This window comes from Mauremys reevesii, unplaced genomic scaffold (assembly GCF_016161935.1).
Source record: "Mauremys reevesii isolate NIE-2019 unplaced genomic scaffold, ASM1616193v1 Contig14, whole genome shotgun sequence".
Taxonomy (NCBI): Eukaryota; Metazoa; Chordata; order Testudines; family Geoemydidae; genus Mauremys; species Mauremys reevesii.
In genome coordinates, this window is record NW_024100760.1 from 326,738 (window position 1) to 340,991 (window position 14,254).

General features: G+C 47.0%; 1 protein-coding gene across 1 annotated transcript in view; it reads right to left on the reverse strand.

Annotated features, from left to right (window-relative positions):
• Nucleotides 1–3,987: 3,987 nt before the first annotated feature.
• Nucleotides 3,988–14,254, reverse strand: part of LOC120393043 (butyrophilin subfamily 3 member A2-like) — an 81,869-nt gene continuing 71,602 nt past the window's right edge. Inside the window, exons 11-16 of the mRNA XM_039517676.1 lie at nucleotides 13,347–13,373; nucleotides 12,612–12,638; nucleotides 10,821–10,847; nucleotides 5,145–5,171; nucleotides 4,397–4,508; nucleotides 3,988–4,055 (exon numbers count right to left, since the gene is read on the reverse strand). Of these exons, the coding sequence (XP_039373610.1) occupies nucleotides 4,034–4,055; nucleotides 4,397–4,508; nucleotides 5,145–5,171; nucleotides 10,821–10,847; nucleotides 12,612–12,638; nucleotides 13,347–13,373 (242 nt within the window). The 3' untranslated portion in view covers nucleotides 3,988–4,033. The remainder of the gene's footprint in view (nucleotides 4,056–4,396; nucleotides 4,509–5,144; nucleotides 5,172–10,820; nucleotides 10,848–12,611; nucleotides 12,639–13,346; nucleotides 13,374–14,254) is intronic.

The following is a 14,254-nucleotide window of genomic DNA, read 5'->3' on the forward strand; positions in this document are numbered from 1 at the left end:
ATTATTCATATTCTTAGCTGCTAATATGCCTTATCCAGATAAACTAGTAGTTAGCAATAAAAAAATCCTAGTTTATAGCTCTGTTCACAAGAGATCAGTTATACATTCCAGTACAACTCCATCTGTTACATGGGGAGCCACCCCTGCAGCATTAGCAATGTATGTAACTAAAATTTCACAGGCAATGTTTTTCCATTTTGTCTTTCTTCTAGCTGCAAAGCATTCTGTTACTTTGATTCAGTTTGGTCAACAGAGCAACCATTTTCATGTTCTCTCCGCAGGTACTAGTGCAGAGAGTGGAGTGGATGATACACCTGAGGGAACAGAGCAGAAGGAGACTCCACGGATTGGAAGGCATGAGATGCACCGTCCTAGGGATAGGGGTTCCACAACCACCACTCCCAAGAGGAGGAGGAGCAGGGTGGTGGTGGTCGGGGACTCTCTCCTCAGGGGGACTGAGTCATCTATCTGCTGCCCTGACCGGGAAAACCGAGAGGTGTGCTGCTTGCCAGGGGCTAGGATTCATGATGTGACAGAGAGACTGCCGAGACTCATCAAGCCCTCGGATCGCTACCCCTTCCTGCTTCTCCACGTGGGCACCAATGATACTGCCAAGAATGACCTTGAGCGCATCACTGCAGACTACGTGGCTCTGGGAAGAAGGATAAAGGAGTTTGAGGCGCAAGTGGTGTTCTCCTCTATCCTCCCTGTGGCAGGAAAAGGCCAGGGTAGAGACCGTCGAATTGTGGAAATCAACGAATGGCTATGCAGATGGTGTCGGAGAGAAGGGTTTGGAATCTTTGACCATGGGAAGGTCTTCCAAGAAGAAGGATTGCTAGGCAGAGACGGGCTCCACCTCACGAAGAGAGGGAAGAGCATCTTTGCAAGCAGGCTGGCTAACCTAGTGAGGAGGGCTTTAAACTAGGTTCACCGGGGGAAGGACACCAAAGCCCCGAGGTAAGTGGAGAAGTGCGATTCCGGGAGGAAGCACAAGCAGGAGACTGCAAAAGGGGAGGACTCCTGTCTCAGACCGAGAAAGCGGGACAATCAGTGAGTTATCTTAAGTGCCTATACAGAAATGCAAGAAGCCTGGGGAACAAGCAGGGAGAACTAGAAGTCCTGGCACAGTTAAGGAATTATGATGTAACTGGAATAACAGAGACTTGGTGGGATAACTCACATGATTGGAGTACTGTCATGGATGGATATAAACTGTTCAGGAAGGATAGGCAGGGCAGAAAAGGTGGGGGAGTTGCATTGTATGTAAGAGAGCAGTATGACTGCTCAGAGCTCCAGTATGAAACTGCAGAAAAACCTGAGAGTCTCTGAATTAAATTTAGAAGTATGAACAACAAGGGTGATGTCGTGGTGGGAGTCTGCTACAGACCACCGGACCAGGGGGATGACATGGACGAGGCTTTCTTCCAGCAACTAACAGAAGTTGCTAGATCACAGGCCCTGGTTCCCATGGGTGACTTTAATCACCCCGATATCTGCTGGGAGAGCAATACAGCAGTGCATAGGCAATCCAGGAAGTTTCTGGAAAGTGTAGGGGACAATTTCCTGGTGCAAGTGCTGGAGGAACCAACTAGGGGAAAAGCTCTTCTTGACCTGTTGCTCACAAACAGGGAAGAAATAGTAGAGGAAGCAATAGTGGATGGGAACCTGGGAGGCAGTGACCATGAGATGGTCGAGTTCAGGATCCTGACACAAGGAAGAAAGGAGAGCAGTAGAACAGAGACCCTGGACTTCAGAAAAGCAGACTTCGACTCCCTCAGGGAACTGATGGGCAAGGTCCCCTGGGAGAATAACATGACGGGGAAAGGAGTCGAGGGAAGCTGGCTGTACTTTAAAGAATCCTTATTGAGGTTGCAGGAACAAACCATCCCGATGTGTAGGAAGAAAAGTAAATATGGCAGGAGACCAGCTTGTCTCAACAGTGAAATCCTTGCTCGTCTTAAACACAAAAAAACAGCTTACAAGAAGTGGAAGATTGGACAAATAACCAGGGAGGAGTATAAAAGTATTGCTCAGGCATGCAGGAGTGAAATTAGGAAGGCCAAATCACACTTGGAGTTGCAACTAGCCGGAGATGTTAGGAGTAACGAGAAGGGTTTCCTCAGATATGTTAGCAACAAGAAGAAAGTCAAGGCCCCTTGCTGAATGAGGGAGGGAACCTAGTGACAGAGGGTGTGGAGGAAGCTAGTGTACTCAATGCTTTTTTTTGCCTCTGTCTTCACAGACAAGGTCAGCTCCCAGACAGCTGCACTCTGCAGCACGGTATGGGGAGGAGGTGATCAGCTCTCTGTGGGGAAAGAAGTAGTTGGGGACTATTTAGAAAAGCTGGACGAGCACAACTCCATGGGGCCGGATGCGCTGCATCCGAGGGTGCTAAAGGAGTTGGCCCATGAGATTGCAGAGCCATTGGCCATGATCTTTGAAAAATCATGATGATCTGGGGAGGTCCCGGATGACAGGAAGAAGGCTAATGTAGTGCCCATCTTTAAAAAAGGGAAGAAGGAAGATCCAGGGAACTACAGGCCAGTCAGTCTCACCTCAGTCCCTGGAAAAATCGTGGAACAGGTCCTCAAGGAATCAATTCTGAACCACTTAAAGGAGGGGAAAGTGATCAGGAACAGTCAGCATGGATTCACCAAGGGCAAGTCATGCCTGACTAACCTAATTGCCTTCTATGATGAGATAACCAGCTCTGTGAATGAGGGGGAAGCAGTGGATGTGCTATTTCTGGACTTTAGCAAAGCTTTTGATACAGTCTCCCACAGTATTCTTGCCAGCAAGTTAAAGAAGTATGGGCTGGATGAATGGACGGTAAGGTGGATAGAAAACTGGCTAGATGGTCAGGCTCAATGGGTAGTGATCAATGGTTCCATGTCTAGTTGGCAGCCGGTGTCAAGTGGGGTGCCCCAAGGGTCGGTGCTGGGGCTGGTTTTATTCAATATCTTCATTAACGATCTGGAGGATGGTGTGGACTGCACCCTTAGCAAGTTTGCAGATGACACTAAACTGGGAGGAGTGGTTGATTACCTGGAGGGTAGAGATAGGATACAGAGGGACCTAGACAAATTAGAGGATTGGGCCAAAAGAAATATGATGAGGTTCAACAAGGACAAGTGCAGAGTCCTACACTTAGGACGGAAGAATCCCATGCACTGCTACAGACTAGGGACCGAATGGCTGGGCAGCAATTCTGCAGAAAAGGACCTAGGGGTTATGGTGGACGAAAAGCTGAATATGCGTCAACAGTGTGTCCTTGTTGCCAAGAAGGCTAATGGCATTTTGGATTGTATAAGTAGGGGTATTTCCAGCAGATCGAGGGATGTGATCATACTCCTCTATTCAGCACTGGTGAGGCCTCATTTGGAGTACTGTCTCCAGTTTTGGGTCCCACACTACAAGAAGGATGTGGATAAATTGGAGAGAGTCCAGCGGAGGGCAACAAAAATGATTAGGGGGCTGGAGCACATGACTTATGAGGAGAGGCTGAGGGAACTGGGATTGTTTAGCCTGCAGAAGAGAAGAATGAGGGGGGATTTGATAGCTGCTTTCAACTACCTGAAAGGGGATTCCAAAGAGGATGGATCTAGACTGTTCTCAGTGATAGAAGATGACAGAACAAGGAGTAATGGTCTCAAGTTGCAGAGGGGGAGGTTTAGGTTGGATATTAGGAAAAACTTTTTCACTAGTAGGGTGGTGAAGCACTGGAATGGGTTACCTAGGGAGGTGGTGGAATCTCCTTCCTTAGAGGTTTTTAAGGTCAGGCTTGACAAAGCCCTGGCTGGGATGATTTAGTTGGGTTTGGTCCTGCTTTGAGCAGGGGGTTGGACTAGATGACCTCCTGAGGTCCCTTCCAACCCTGAAATTCTATGATTCTATGATTCTATGAACAGTGCTATAATGTATTCGGGGGCTTTAAATTAGACTGGACAACAAAACTGAACCTCACTGCCATTATACATTTATTCCTCTTCTTTAATTGAACAAAATTTTCATTGATGTTCCTTTGTGGGAATTTTTAAAGAATGGATAAACAGCATCTGAAAATAAACATTCGTTAAATATGAATAACACAGATTTGTCAGTTTCATTGAAAAATGTCACCCGCTTGTCTTCGTAACTAATGTAAACTCTAATTTTCTTGGGCTTTTTCTGCACTGTGACGGAGGTCCATGGGTCTGTTTTTGCCGAGTAATCTCTCCCACTCAGACCCAGAACCCAGAATCCCTCTTTAGGGGACAGGGAAAGGTTTCCTTTTCTCTGTATGGATTTTATGGCCACTCCCAGATCCCAGTCAGTGCTGCTACTGACATCCACCACCCAGGAGTGCTCTCCAGAGGAGAATCCTTCAGAGCCCAGCACACAGACAGTCAAATCGAACCTCTCTGGGTTTGGTGGAACATTCTGAGGTTGGGCTTCATGTTTCAAACTCTTCTTGTCATCAGAAATGGAGAGGTTGGGGTGGGCTGTTCCTGCATCAAGAGTGAAGTTTTCTGAAAAGAGAGATTGGGTTTTTAAATGCACTGGTCTAATGTCAGTCTGAGTGGGGATAAGGGGATGTTTACAACGTGGACTTCATCCTGCACTTCCTTCAAGGTGGGAGTTTTTCCTGATTGAAGCCTGCTTGACAATGTTTTTTTTGTATGGAAATATTTCAGATGTATGAAAGTTGTGTGAGGTTCACACAAAACTGAAAGCGATTCTGAATTATTTGGGTGGCATTCAAAAGGGGAGATATAAGCAAATAAGTTCAATATTTAGATGACATTGAAATTCACAGAATGCTGCCTAACTCTGCATGTATATAAATTACCTAGGAATCTAGGTTTCCATCATTGAAGTGCTCAAGGTGTCTAAACTTTGTCAGCTGGCCATGTACTCAGCCAGCTAAGTCCTGCATTGTCCAGCAGTTTGGTACCTAATTCATGCTCACACCGCAGCAGGATTCACAGACAAGGGGGCTCCCCTGCCTAAACTGCCTCTGTGGCCTAATCCAGTAGATGAGCGCTGACTCTGCTCTCACATCTGTGTAAATTAGGAAAGACACTACATAGATCTATGAACTTACATTGGTGTGAAATTGGTGTATGGACAACATTAGTTCTTGGAAGAAAAGTGGAGTTTGTTACCTTTTATATTGCGAGACTTTCTCCATTCTGGAATCAGAGTGAGAAAACAGACATTGTATTAAAAGAAATCCATACTAAAGATTTTTGTGAATCTGGAAATATGATATTAAAATGTACATAAAAAAATCTCCTTAGAATGCACACACAGACAGATGTAGCACATCATACATACATGGGGGCTTTGCTGAACTCCTATGATTAGAACCTGAACAAGGCTCTTGGTCTGCCTAAGAACAGCTTTGTCTCTCTTGCACCTCAAGCCAATGGCTCATCTCATCATGTAACCAACTATTTTTTGGGTGTGACTCATAGACTTTATGATCAGAAGGGACCATTGTGATCATCTAGTCTGACCTCCTGCACATTGCAGGCCACAGAACCTCACCCAGTCACTCCTGTAACAGACCCCTAACCTCTGGCTGAATCACGGAAGTCCTCAAATCATGGTTTAAATTATTCAAGTTATAGAGATCCACCATTTACATTAGTTTAAAATGGCAAGTGACCCCATGCCCAGGCCCCATACTGAATAGTAAGTGGGGGAGGGTGGGAGGCCCAAGAAAACAAAAAAGAGGGTCTCTGCCAATCTGACCCAGGGTAAATTGCTTCCCAACCCCAAATATGTCAATCAGTTTGATCCTGAGCATGTGGGCAAGACCCACCAGCCAAACACCTGGGAAAGAATTCTGTGTAGTAAATCAGAGCCCTCCGCATCTAGTGATAACAGGCTGTGAGATATTTGCTATTACCAGGTAAAGATTGGCTGCATGTTATCAAAGATAGTCTCATCATACCATCCCCTCCATAAACTTATGAAGCTCTGTATTAAAGTCAGTTTATTTTTTTTTACACCCACTCCTCCCTTTGGAAGGCTGCTCCAGAGCTTCACACCTCTGATAGTTAGAAACCTTCATCTAATTACACATCTTAACTTGTTGATGGCCATTTTATACCCATTTTTCCTTGTGTCCATACAGGTGATTAACTTTAAAGAACTCTTCTCCCTCCTCGATTGTCAAAGGCCAGGTGACACCTGTTTGTCTATACAGACATAAGAGCTGATAAAGTTACTGACCTTTCATAACTGTTGTTCTTCCACGCTTGGTACATGCATGCCACGCTTGGTACATGCATGCCTTGCATTCCACGCTTGGTACATGCATGCCTTGCACAGAGTTTCTGGAAAATTTTCCCTCAGTAATATCCATTGGGGAGACTCGAGCACCCTCTACTGCCACATGCTGGTAGCTCTAGTATAAAGCATCCATCCAACCTCAGACCCTCTCAGTTCCTCTTACTACAGACTCTGAGGTACAGGGCTCTGAGGGCGGGTCATTGAATGGCAATGTGCAACGCATCTCAAAGAACAACAGTTACGAAAGATTAGTGTCCTTTGTTTCTTCTATGATTGCTTGCACATTTGAATTGCACTTTTGGTGACTCCCCAGTGGTAATAAAGGTGGAGCGATTGGACTTCACGTAAATATAGACTATAGTACAGCTCAACCACATCTGGCATTGTCCCTAGAATAATGAGTGATTACTTAGTGGGAGGAGAAAGTGTGCCCCAATGACCAGGTTGCTGCTTTACAAATGCCCTGGATAGGGATTTGTGTTAAAAACACCATTTAGGATGTTTGGTATCTTGTGGAATGAGCCATCAGGTTCCTTGGTGGAAAAATACCTGCCTGATCATAACAAGCATGGATACATGAAGTTACCTAAGATGAAATTCTCTGTGAAGCGATTGGGAGACCTTTCATTCTGTCTGCTATAGAAACAAGTATTTTGGTGGACCAAAATTTTGTATTTTGTTTTAGCCCTGTCTATATAGAACGCCAGGCTCATCTAACGTCCAATGTGAATAGTCGTTCTTCATTCCTATTTGCATGAAGTTTTGGGTTCATGGGTAAGTAAACTGTTTCATTGCTATAAAAATTTGAATCTCCTTCAGGTAGGAAATTTGAATGGGGGCATAAGTATTCCTTATCCTTAAAGAAGTCTGTATATAGTGGCTCCGATGTAAGGGCATGGAGTTCAGAGCCTCTTATGGCAGAAGTGATGGCAATTAGAAAAGTCACCTTCCAGGAGAGAGGTATAGGAAGGAGTACATTTGTAAAGGCTCAAACAGTGAATACATAAATGTAGACGAGCAGGTTTTCTCTTAACTGAGGGTACAACCTTTCCAGGCTTTTAAGGAATCTGGTTTTCATGTCATTTGAAAAAACAGAATGGTTATCCATGCGAGGGTGGAAAGCTGATATTGCTGCCAGGTGGCCCTTTATAGAGGAAAGGGTAGACTTGTCTGCATTGATCTGTAGGCCTAGGGCCTTGAATGTTCACTCAATTAGTCAAACACTGGACACAACCTGAGTTCTGAACTTGCCCTTGACTAGCCAGTCATCCAGGTAATGGTAGACCTGCACTCCTAATCTCCTCAGGAATGCTGCTACAACAGTCATACATTTTGTGAACACCTGAGGACCTGCAGACAGGCCAGATGGAAGCACCATGAACTGCTTATGTGAATCCTTCACTATGAACCTGAAGAACCTTCTGTGCCCTCGCATATTGACTCATGGAAGTAGGCATCCTTTAATTGAGGGTGGCATACCACTCCCTGGGATCCAGAGTGGGAATGAAGGATGCCAGGGTGATCATGCAGAACTTTATCTTTTTGAGATATCTGTTGAGATGACACAGGTCTAAAATAGATATGAGACCTCCCTTGGCTTTTTGGAATAGGACATAAGGGGAGTAGAAAGCCTTCCCTCTTCAGTTCTGTGAACCTCGTCTATGGCTCCCACCTGAAGGAGAGATTGAACCTCCTGGACCAGAAGTTCTTCATGAGAGGGGTCCCTGAAGAGAGACAGGGAGGGAAGGTGGAAAGGGCGGGGGGTAGAAATAACCTGGTGGGTGTATCCGACTTCTATAGTTCTCAGCACCCAAAGGTCCATGGTTATATGGGACCAAGCACTGAGGAAGTGGGAAAGGCAGTTTGAAAGCAAGGGGAAAATGGGGTCTCCCATCGTGGGAACAAGTGTACAGCATCCTCGACAGTCCAATAAAAATACTTTATTTGAACTCCCTGAATGTCAGGTGGGGTGGGCATTGATGTACAGGTAGAAGGTGGAGGTGGTCTATGCCTATAACCTGTATTCCTTTTTCTCTGCAGATCCTGATAGACAGACCGGGCAGAATACCAGAGGGGTCATTGGGGCCCGTAGTGCTTCCTGGAAGAGGCTGGAATGTACAAGAGAAGAGACTTTAGGGTTGCACTTGAGTCCTTTAGACCATGGCGCTTTGTATCCATAAGCTCCAAAATGTGCAAGGATTCCTCAAAGGGCAGGTCCTGAACTGTCTGTTGGACCTCATGCAGAAGCCCAGAGGACTGCAACCAGGAACTCCTATGGATGGTCACTGCTGAAGCCATGGACCTGGCAGCCAGATCAGCCATATCCAGAGCAGCTTCAAATGAGGCCTTCACCACTGATTTTCCCTCAGCCACTTGTGAGGAGAACTCTTGCCTATCATCTTGTGGCAGCAAGTCTTTACATTTCTGCATGGAGTCCCACATGTTAAAGTCACAGAAGCCCAACAATGCCTGCTGCTTTGCAATCTTGAATTGTAACCCCTCAACAGAATAAACTTTCCTAACAAGGAGATCTAATTTTTTTGAATCCATTGATTTTAGGGTTGTGTCCTAATGTTCCTACCTTTCTCTCTCATTGGCAGCAGATACTACTGGAAACCTGAGGGAGATGGGGAGGAGGAATAGGTGTAAAGGAACTCAGAATCTTGGGCGGGTACATAGTACATTCACTCAGCCCTTTATGAAGTGGTGGGAAGGGATGCAGGGTCTTCCACAACCTCTTAACTGGGTCCATAATGGCCTCATTGAATGGCAGGGTTACTTTAGAAGGACCTGCAGCAGGTAAATATTGACCAGGCTGTAGGAGAACTCTTTTACTGCCTCCATTCATTCATCCAGATTTAAGTCCACCCCCTTTAACAACTCGTGGTGAGCCTTATAGTCATCTGGGTGAGGTGACAATGCCTGCTCCTGAAAGGGCCTTCACAAGAGAGGAGGATGAGGATTCCCTTTCTCCCCAACTTGATTTACAGGGTGCTGTTGAGCCTGCTCTTGGAGCCCAATTTAGGCTTTGTACCAGAGTTGGAAGCACCTGGAATACACCTTGGACATTAGGAGAAAAACCCATAGATTCCAAAAGGGCCATTGGACCGGCATAGGATCCCAATGACCTCCTGGCCAACCACTCAGTGGTACTCCTGTGACTGGATCCATGGAAGGGTGGAAACGTCTAGAGGAGTAACGAGAGTGGCTTAGAGGATGGAAAGAGTAGGACCCAATCTCCGACGCAGAAGAGGATGACTCTTCTTCTGCTGATCACCAGGGTCCAGTTCCTGAGGGTGCCAGAGATCGCTGCTGAGATGGAGAGGTCTTCCACAAGGCAAGCATTGTGGGTTTTCCCTTGACAGTACAGAAGGGCGAGCCAACATGGGTATGTGAGGCTGATCTGGTACCAAGCACTGTAACCATCCAGCCGCTTTTCCCATCCCCACCGGCACCGATAGTAACGAGTCTTGTACTGCTGGAAACACTGGTAATGACATCAAGGGGAGATGTCTGGCAGCCACAAATGCCTCTGGTGTAGACTCTTCTGTCTCCAGACTCAGTGGTAGCTGCCAGAGTCGGTACCAGCTTCTGTAGTACTGAGGCAGAGATGTTCTTGAGTTTAGGCTGGCAGACTTCAGTGCTGGGGTTCATCCCTGTTTGGCAGTCTGCTTTTTATGCCCCTTCCTAGACACAGGGGATGGGGATTGGAGTGCTGGAACTCTAATACAGTAAGAGAAGCACTCTTTATTGATAGCAGGGCACTCGGTACCGAGTCTGACGGACCTGGCTCATATGGAGGTATCAGTGCCACCTCCATGAGCTGAAACTGTAGCTGGGCTGCCTGATCTTTATTCGTGCAACACTTAAAGTCCTTGAAAATTTGTCAGCGGTCCCTGATATGAGCTTCCCCAAGGCACTCCAAGCAACTTGAGTGAGGGTAGCTCAGGAGCATAGCTTTATTACTAGAAATTCAAGGCTTGAAGACCAATGACCAAGGCATCCCTTAGCATCAGGGAGGGATGGAAAAACAGATAAACACAGAAAATCAAACTAACGAACGAAACACTAGTAATTTTACTAATACTAACTATTTACAATATATAAAGAACTAATTCCACTGAGAGAACTTGCGAAAGCAAGGAGAGCAGTTCCAATGACCGTCACAGGTGGTAAGAAGGAACTGAGGGGGAGTGGGGTCAGCGGGGCTCTTTATACCAGCACTGTCAGTGTGTGGTAGCAGATGGCGCTTGAGTTGCCCCAAAGGGTACCAGTGAGGAGAAAATTTCTGTAAACTGTCAGTGAGGCATGCATACACCAGGAGTGGAATGCACATGTGCAAGCCTTTGAAGAAGAACCCTGTGTTGCTGCAGAGAGTGCACAGCGCTGCGATGGGACTTGGGTAACTAATGTGATTCCGATTTCAGCCCAAACTGTTCACTCAGCCCTGCCCTGCGCTGTTGGTGCCTCTGGACCTGCTCAGCATCATGTGTGGCTGGGAGCCTCTGCCCAGGGGCTCAACTGGGGGTGGATGTTCTTACCAAGCTTCTCATGCAGCTCCTGGCCTTCTGGGGAGAGAAGAAAAGGAGACCATCGTGGGTTCAGTGTTGTCATTCTAAGCACTGTGACGTAGCATTATTCCAAACTCTGGGTACATCTACAGTGCAGCTGGGAGTGAGCATCCCAGTTTGCACAGGGAGACAAGTGCTAGCGGTGCTTTAGCCAGTGCTCTAAAATTAGTTGGGTAGCTGGGGGTCGCATGTGCAGTGGCCTGGGCTAGATACTCACGTATCATTCAGACCACCTGAGTACATAGTTGGGCAGCTTCCCTGATCCACTGCCTCTGCTCCTTCGGCCAAACTGTTATTGTTAGTGCACAAGCTCAATCTAACATGTTTCTGGCTACCACAGTTGGGAAGCTCCTCCCAGCTGCAGTGTAGATGTACCCAATGAGCCAAGGGTCTCAGAACTGACAAGATGTGTCAGACAAAACTGTTATTAATGAACAAAGACAAGGTCCCAGATCAGCCCTTAAACAGAGCCCACAAATTGCCCTGGGGCCAGTACCCACAGCTGATGCCACTGCCAGGAATGAGGGGAGGGAGTATCACACCAAACCATGTATCCTGTAGAGAGAGGCCTGCCCTGCTGCAATCTGTCACCTGGCCTCAGAGTTTCGGGAAGACAAGGCTCTGCACCCCTGGCTCCCTGCAATTCACCGTGACTCTGAGCCAGGCAGTAGAACAGAAGGTTTATTAGACAACAGGAACAAAGTCCACACCAGAGCTTGTAGGCATAAACAGGACCCCTTAGTCAGGTCCTTCTGGGTAGTAGGGAACTTAGACCCCAACCTCTGGGTTCCCTACCATTCCCCAGCCAGCCCACAACTGGAAAAAAAAAAAAACCTCCCCCTCTCTCACTTTCCCTTTCCCCCGGCTCCTCCTCTAGCCTTCGTCCATCTTCCCGGGCAAAGGTGTTGCCTGGCCCAACCCACCTCCTGGCTCGGGTTACAGGCTCAGATATCATACCTCAAATAAAGTCATCCCCTGCTCTCCCATCCCCCATGCAGACAGTCTCAGTAAAGCTAGACAACATTCCTAGGTCAGTCCGCCCCACTCCCCTCCCTACTGCATCACAAAGGGACCATCAGATCATCTAGTTTGACCTGCTGTGCATCACAGGCCAGAGAATCACACCCAGTTTCCCCTGCACTCAGCCCAATAACTCAGGTTTGGCTACAGCACCTTCCAGAAAAGTGCCCAGTCTGGATCTGATGCCATCAAGAGATGGAGAATTCCCCACAGCCCTGGGGAGCTGGTTTCAGTGGTTAATCACTCTCCGTGTGTCCTGTGCATTCGACAGTCACAGGGATGGAATTGTCTCACATAGTGTCATTGACCTTGCTTTTTTTTTTTTTTTTTACTTTATGGAGAAAGAGTCACTGAGCAATTGCACAGCATGGCAGAATCTGACCCAGAATTGTCACGGCAAACCCATCTCTCTGCCGCACCCATGTGCAGGGAATCTCACAAGCAATTACTGTTGGGTTTCCACTGCAAAATACACATTTGCCAACCTGTTATCATCAGTGTGTGTGAGAATTTGGGGGAGATGAGGAACCACTAGACAGAGACACCCCCGCCCGGCTCCATCCCTTTCATTGCACTGAGCCCACAGATAACATCAACCAGTCACAGAGCTCACACTACATTATAGGAGAGGGGGAAATGATCATAAATGTGACTGAAGTCCATATATTGTTTGTGGTGATTTTCCTCTCTCATCATAGTGTGAAAGTGCAGTCATACGTTTACTAGGGATTCTCCAATTACCTGATTTCAATCTCTTTTCATTTGTCACTGAAATGGAGAAGAAAACAGAATTAGACACAGATATGCACTGTGTGATGCTGTGTGCCCTATAACTACTGGGGTTAGTTATAGACACCCCACAGCCACACTTCTAGCCCCAGAGCAGGAGCCAGCAGCTTTGATCGGAGCTGGGCTGGCAGTTAGTGATTCGCACCAACACACAGGGGCCCTGGGATTTGCAAAGCATCTAACCTTGATAGAAGACGTGGGTTTGGATCCTGATACAGCTCAGACATTCTCAACCCTTCCATCTAAGGAGAATTTATTTTCTGTGTTACTAACAGCCCTTTGGAGCATCCAAGCTACACCCTCCAGCTACAACTAGGGGATGGATGTGCAGATGATTGGGGATCACATATGGGATCTGACCTTGCCAACAAAGCATGGGACCATGAGCCACTTTCTCAGAAATGGCCCAGAAGAGCCTGCACTCCAGCAGTCATCTATAGAAAGTGGCTGACCCCCTCTGCAGCATCAGAACAATGTGATTGGCATTGGATTGTCAAAAGATTGTCTGTCCATGTAGATATAAGAGCAGGTAACTCTGCTTCTGCTGCCGAGAGCTCAGTGCTGCAGTGGGACTGCGGTGACTTTAATTGACTCCGGTTATCTGTTCACTCAGCCCTGCCTTGCTGTGCTTTTGTTTCTGCTCAGCACTCCAGTCAGAGGCTGTAATGAGGAAGTGGATGATCTCACCATTCTTTTGGGGCAGGTCCTGGCATTCTAGGAAGAGAAGAAAAGGAGATCAGCATGGTCATTCCAAGCAAAGTGACATGAGGCTGTTCCAAACATTGGGGACATCACCATTACAGCTGGGAGTGAGCTTCCCAGTTTGGGCAGACAGACATGTGCTAGTTCTGCTCAACTAGTGTGCTAAAAGTAGTAGAGTGGCTGGGGGTAGCAAGTGGAATATCTTGGGCAAACTACCCAAGTACCAAACTGTTGGGACCTCCTGGGTACTTAGTCAGGCGGCTAGCCTGGTCTGCTGCCCATGCTACCCACAACTACACTGCTATTATTGGCACACTATGTCAACAACAGGGGCCATGAGTATCGAATGCTCATCTACATGACTCGTAGGAGCCAGTATCTTCCAACCCGCTCCCTGTGACTTGTGAACAGTCCCCAGATTGTGAAGCTCGGCTCTGGGATAAGACTAGGATAAGACTGAGGTAGGGTGACCTGATAGGAAGTGTGAAAAATCGGGATGGAGGTGGAAGGTAATAAGTGCCTGTATAAGATAAAGTACCAAATATCAGGAATGACCCTATAAAATTGGGACATCTGGTCACACGAGACTGAGGACACTTCAAGAACAGAAGGTAACATTGGTTATAAACCCTTGAAATCGCTGGTGGTTACCATCTAACTATTCAGGCCAATGTATCAGAGAATAGGGCTCCGTGGGCAGTGTCTGGAGTGTGGCATTTTCTGCATTTTCTCCCAGCTAGTCTTATCCAGCATTCCAGTCCTGGGTGCTGATTGGTGGAACTCCAAGAGCCCTGATTTGTTCCCTGCTTCTATTTAAACCAAGCACAGGACCAGGAAGTTGCTTGTACAACTGGGTTCCCCTGCTTAGTGCTGCCTCCCCTGTACTAGCTGAT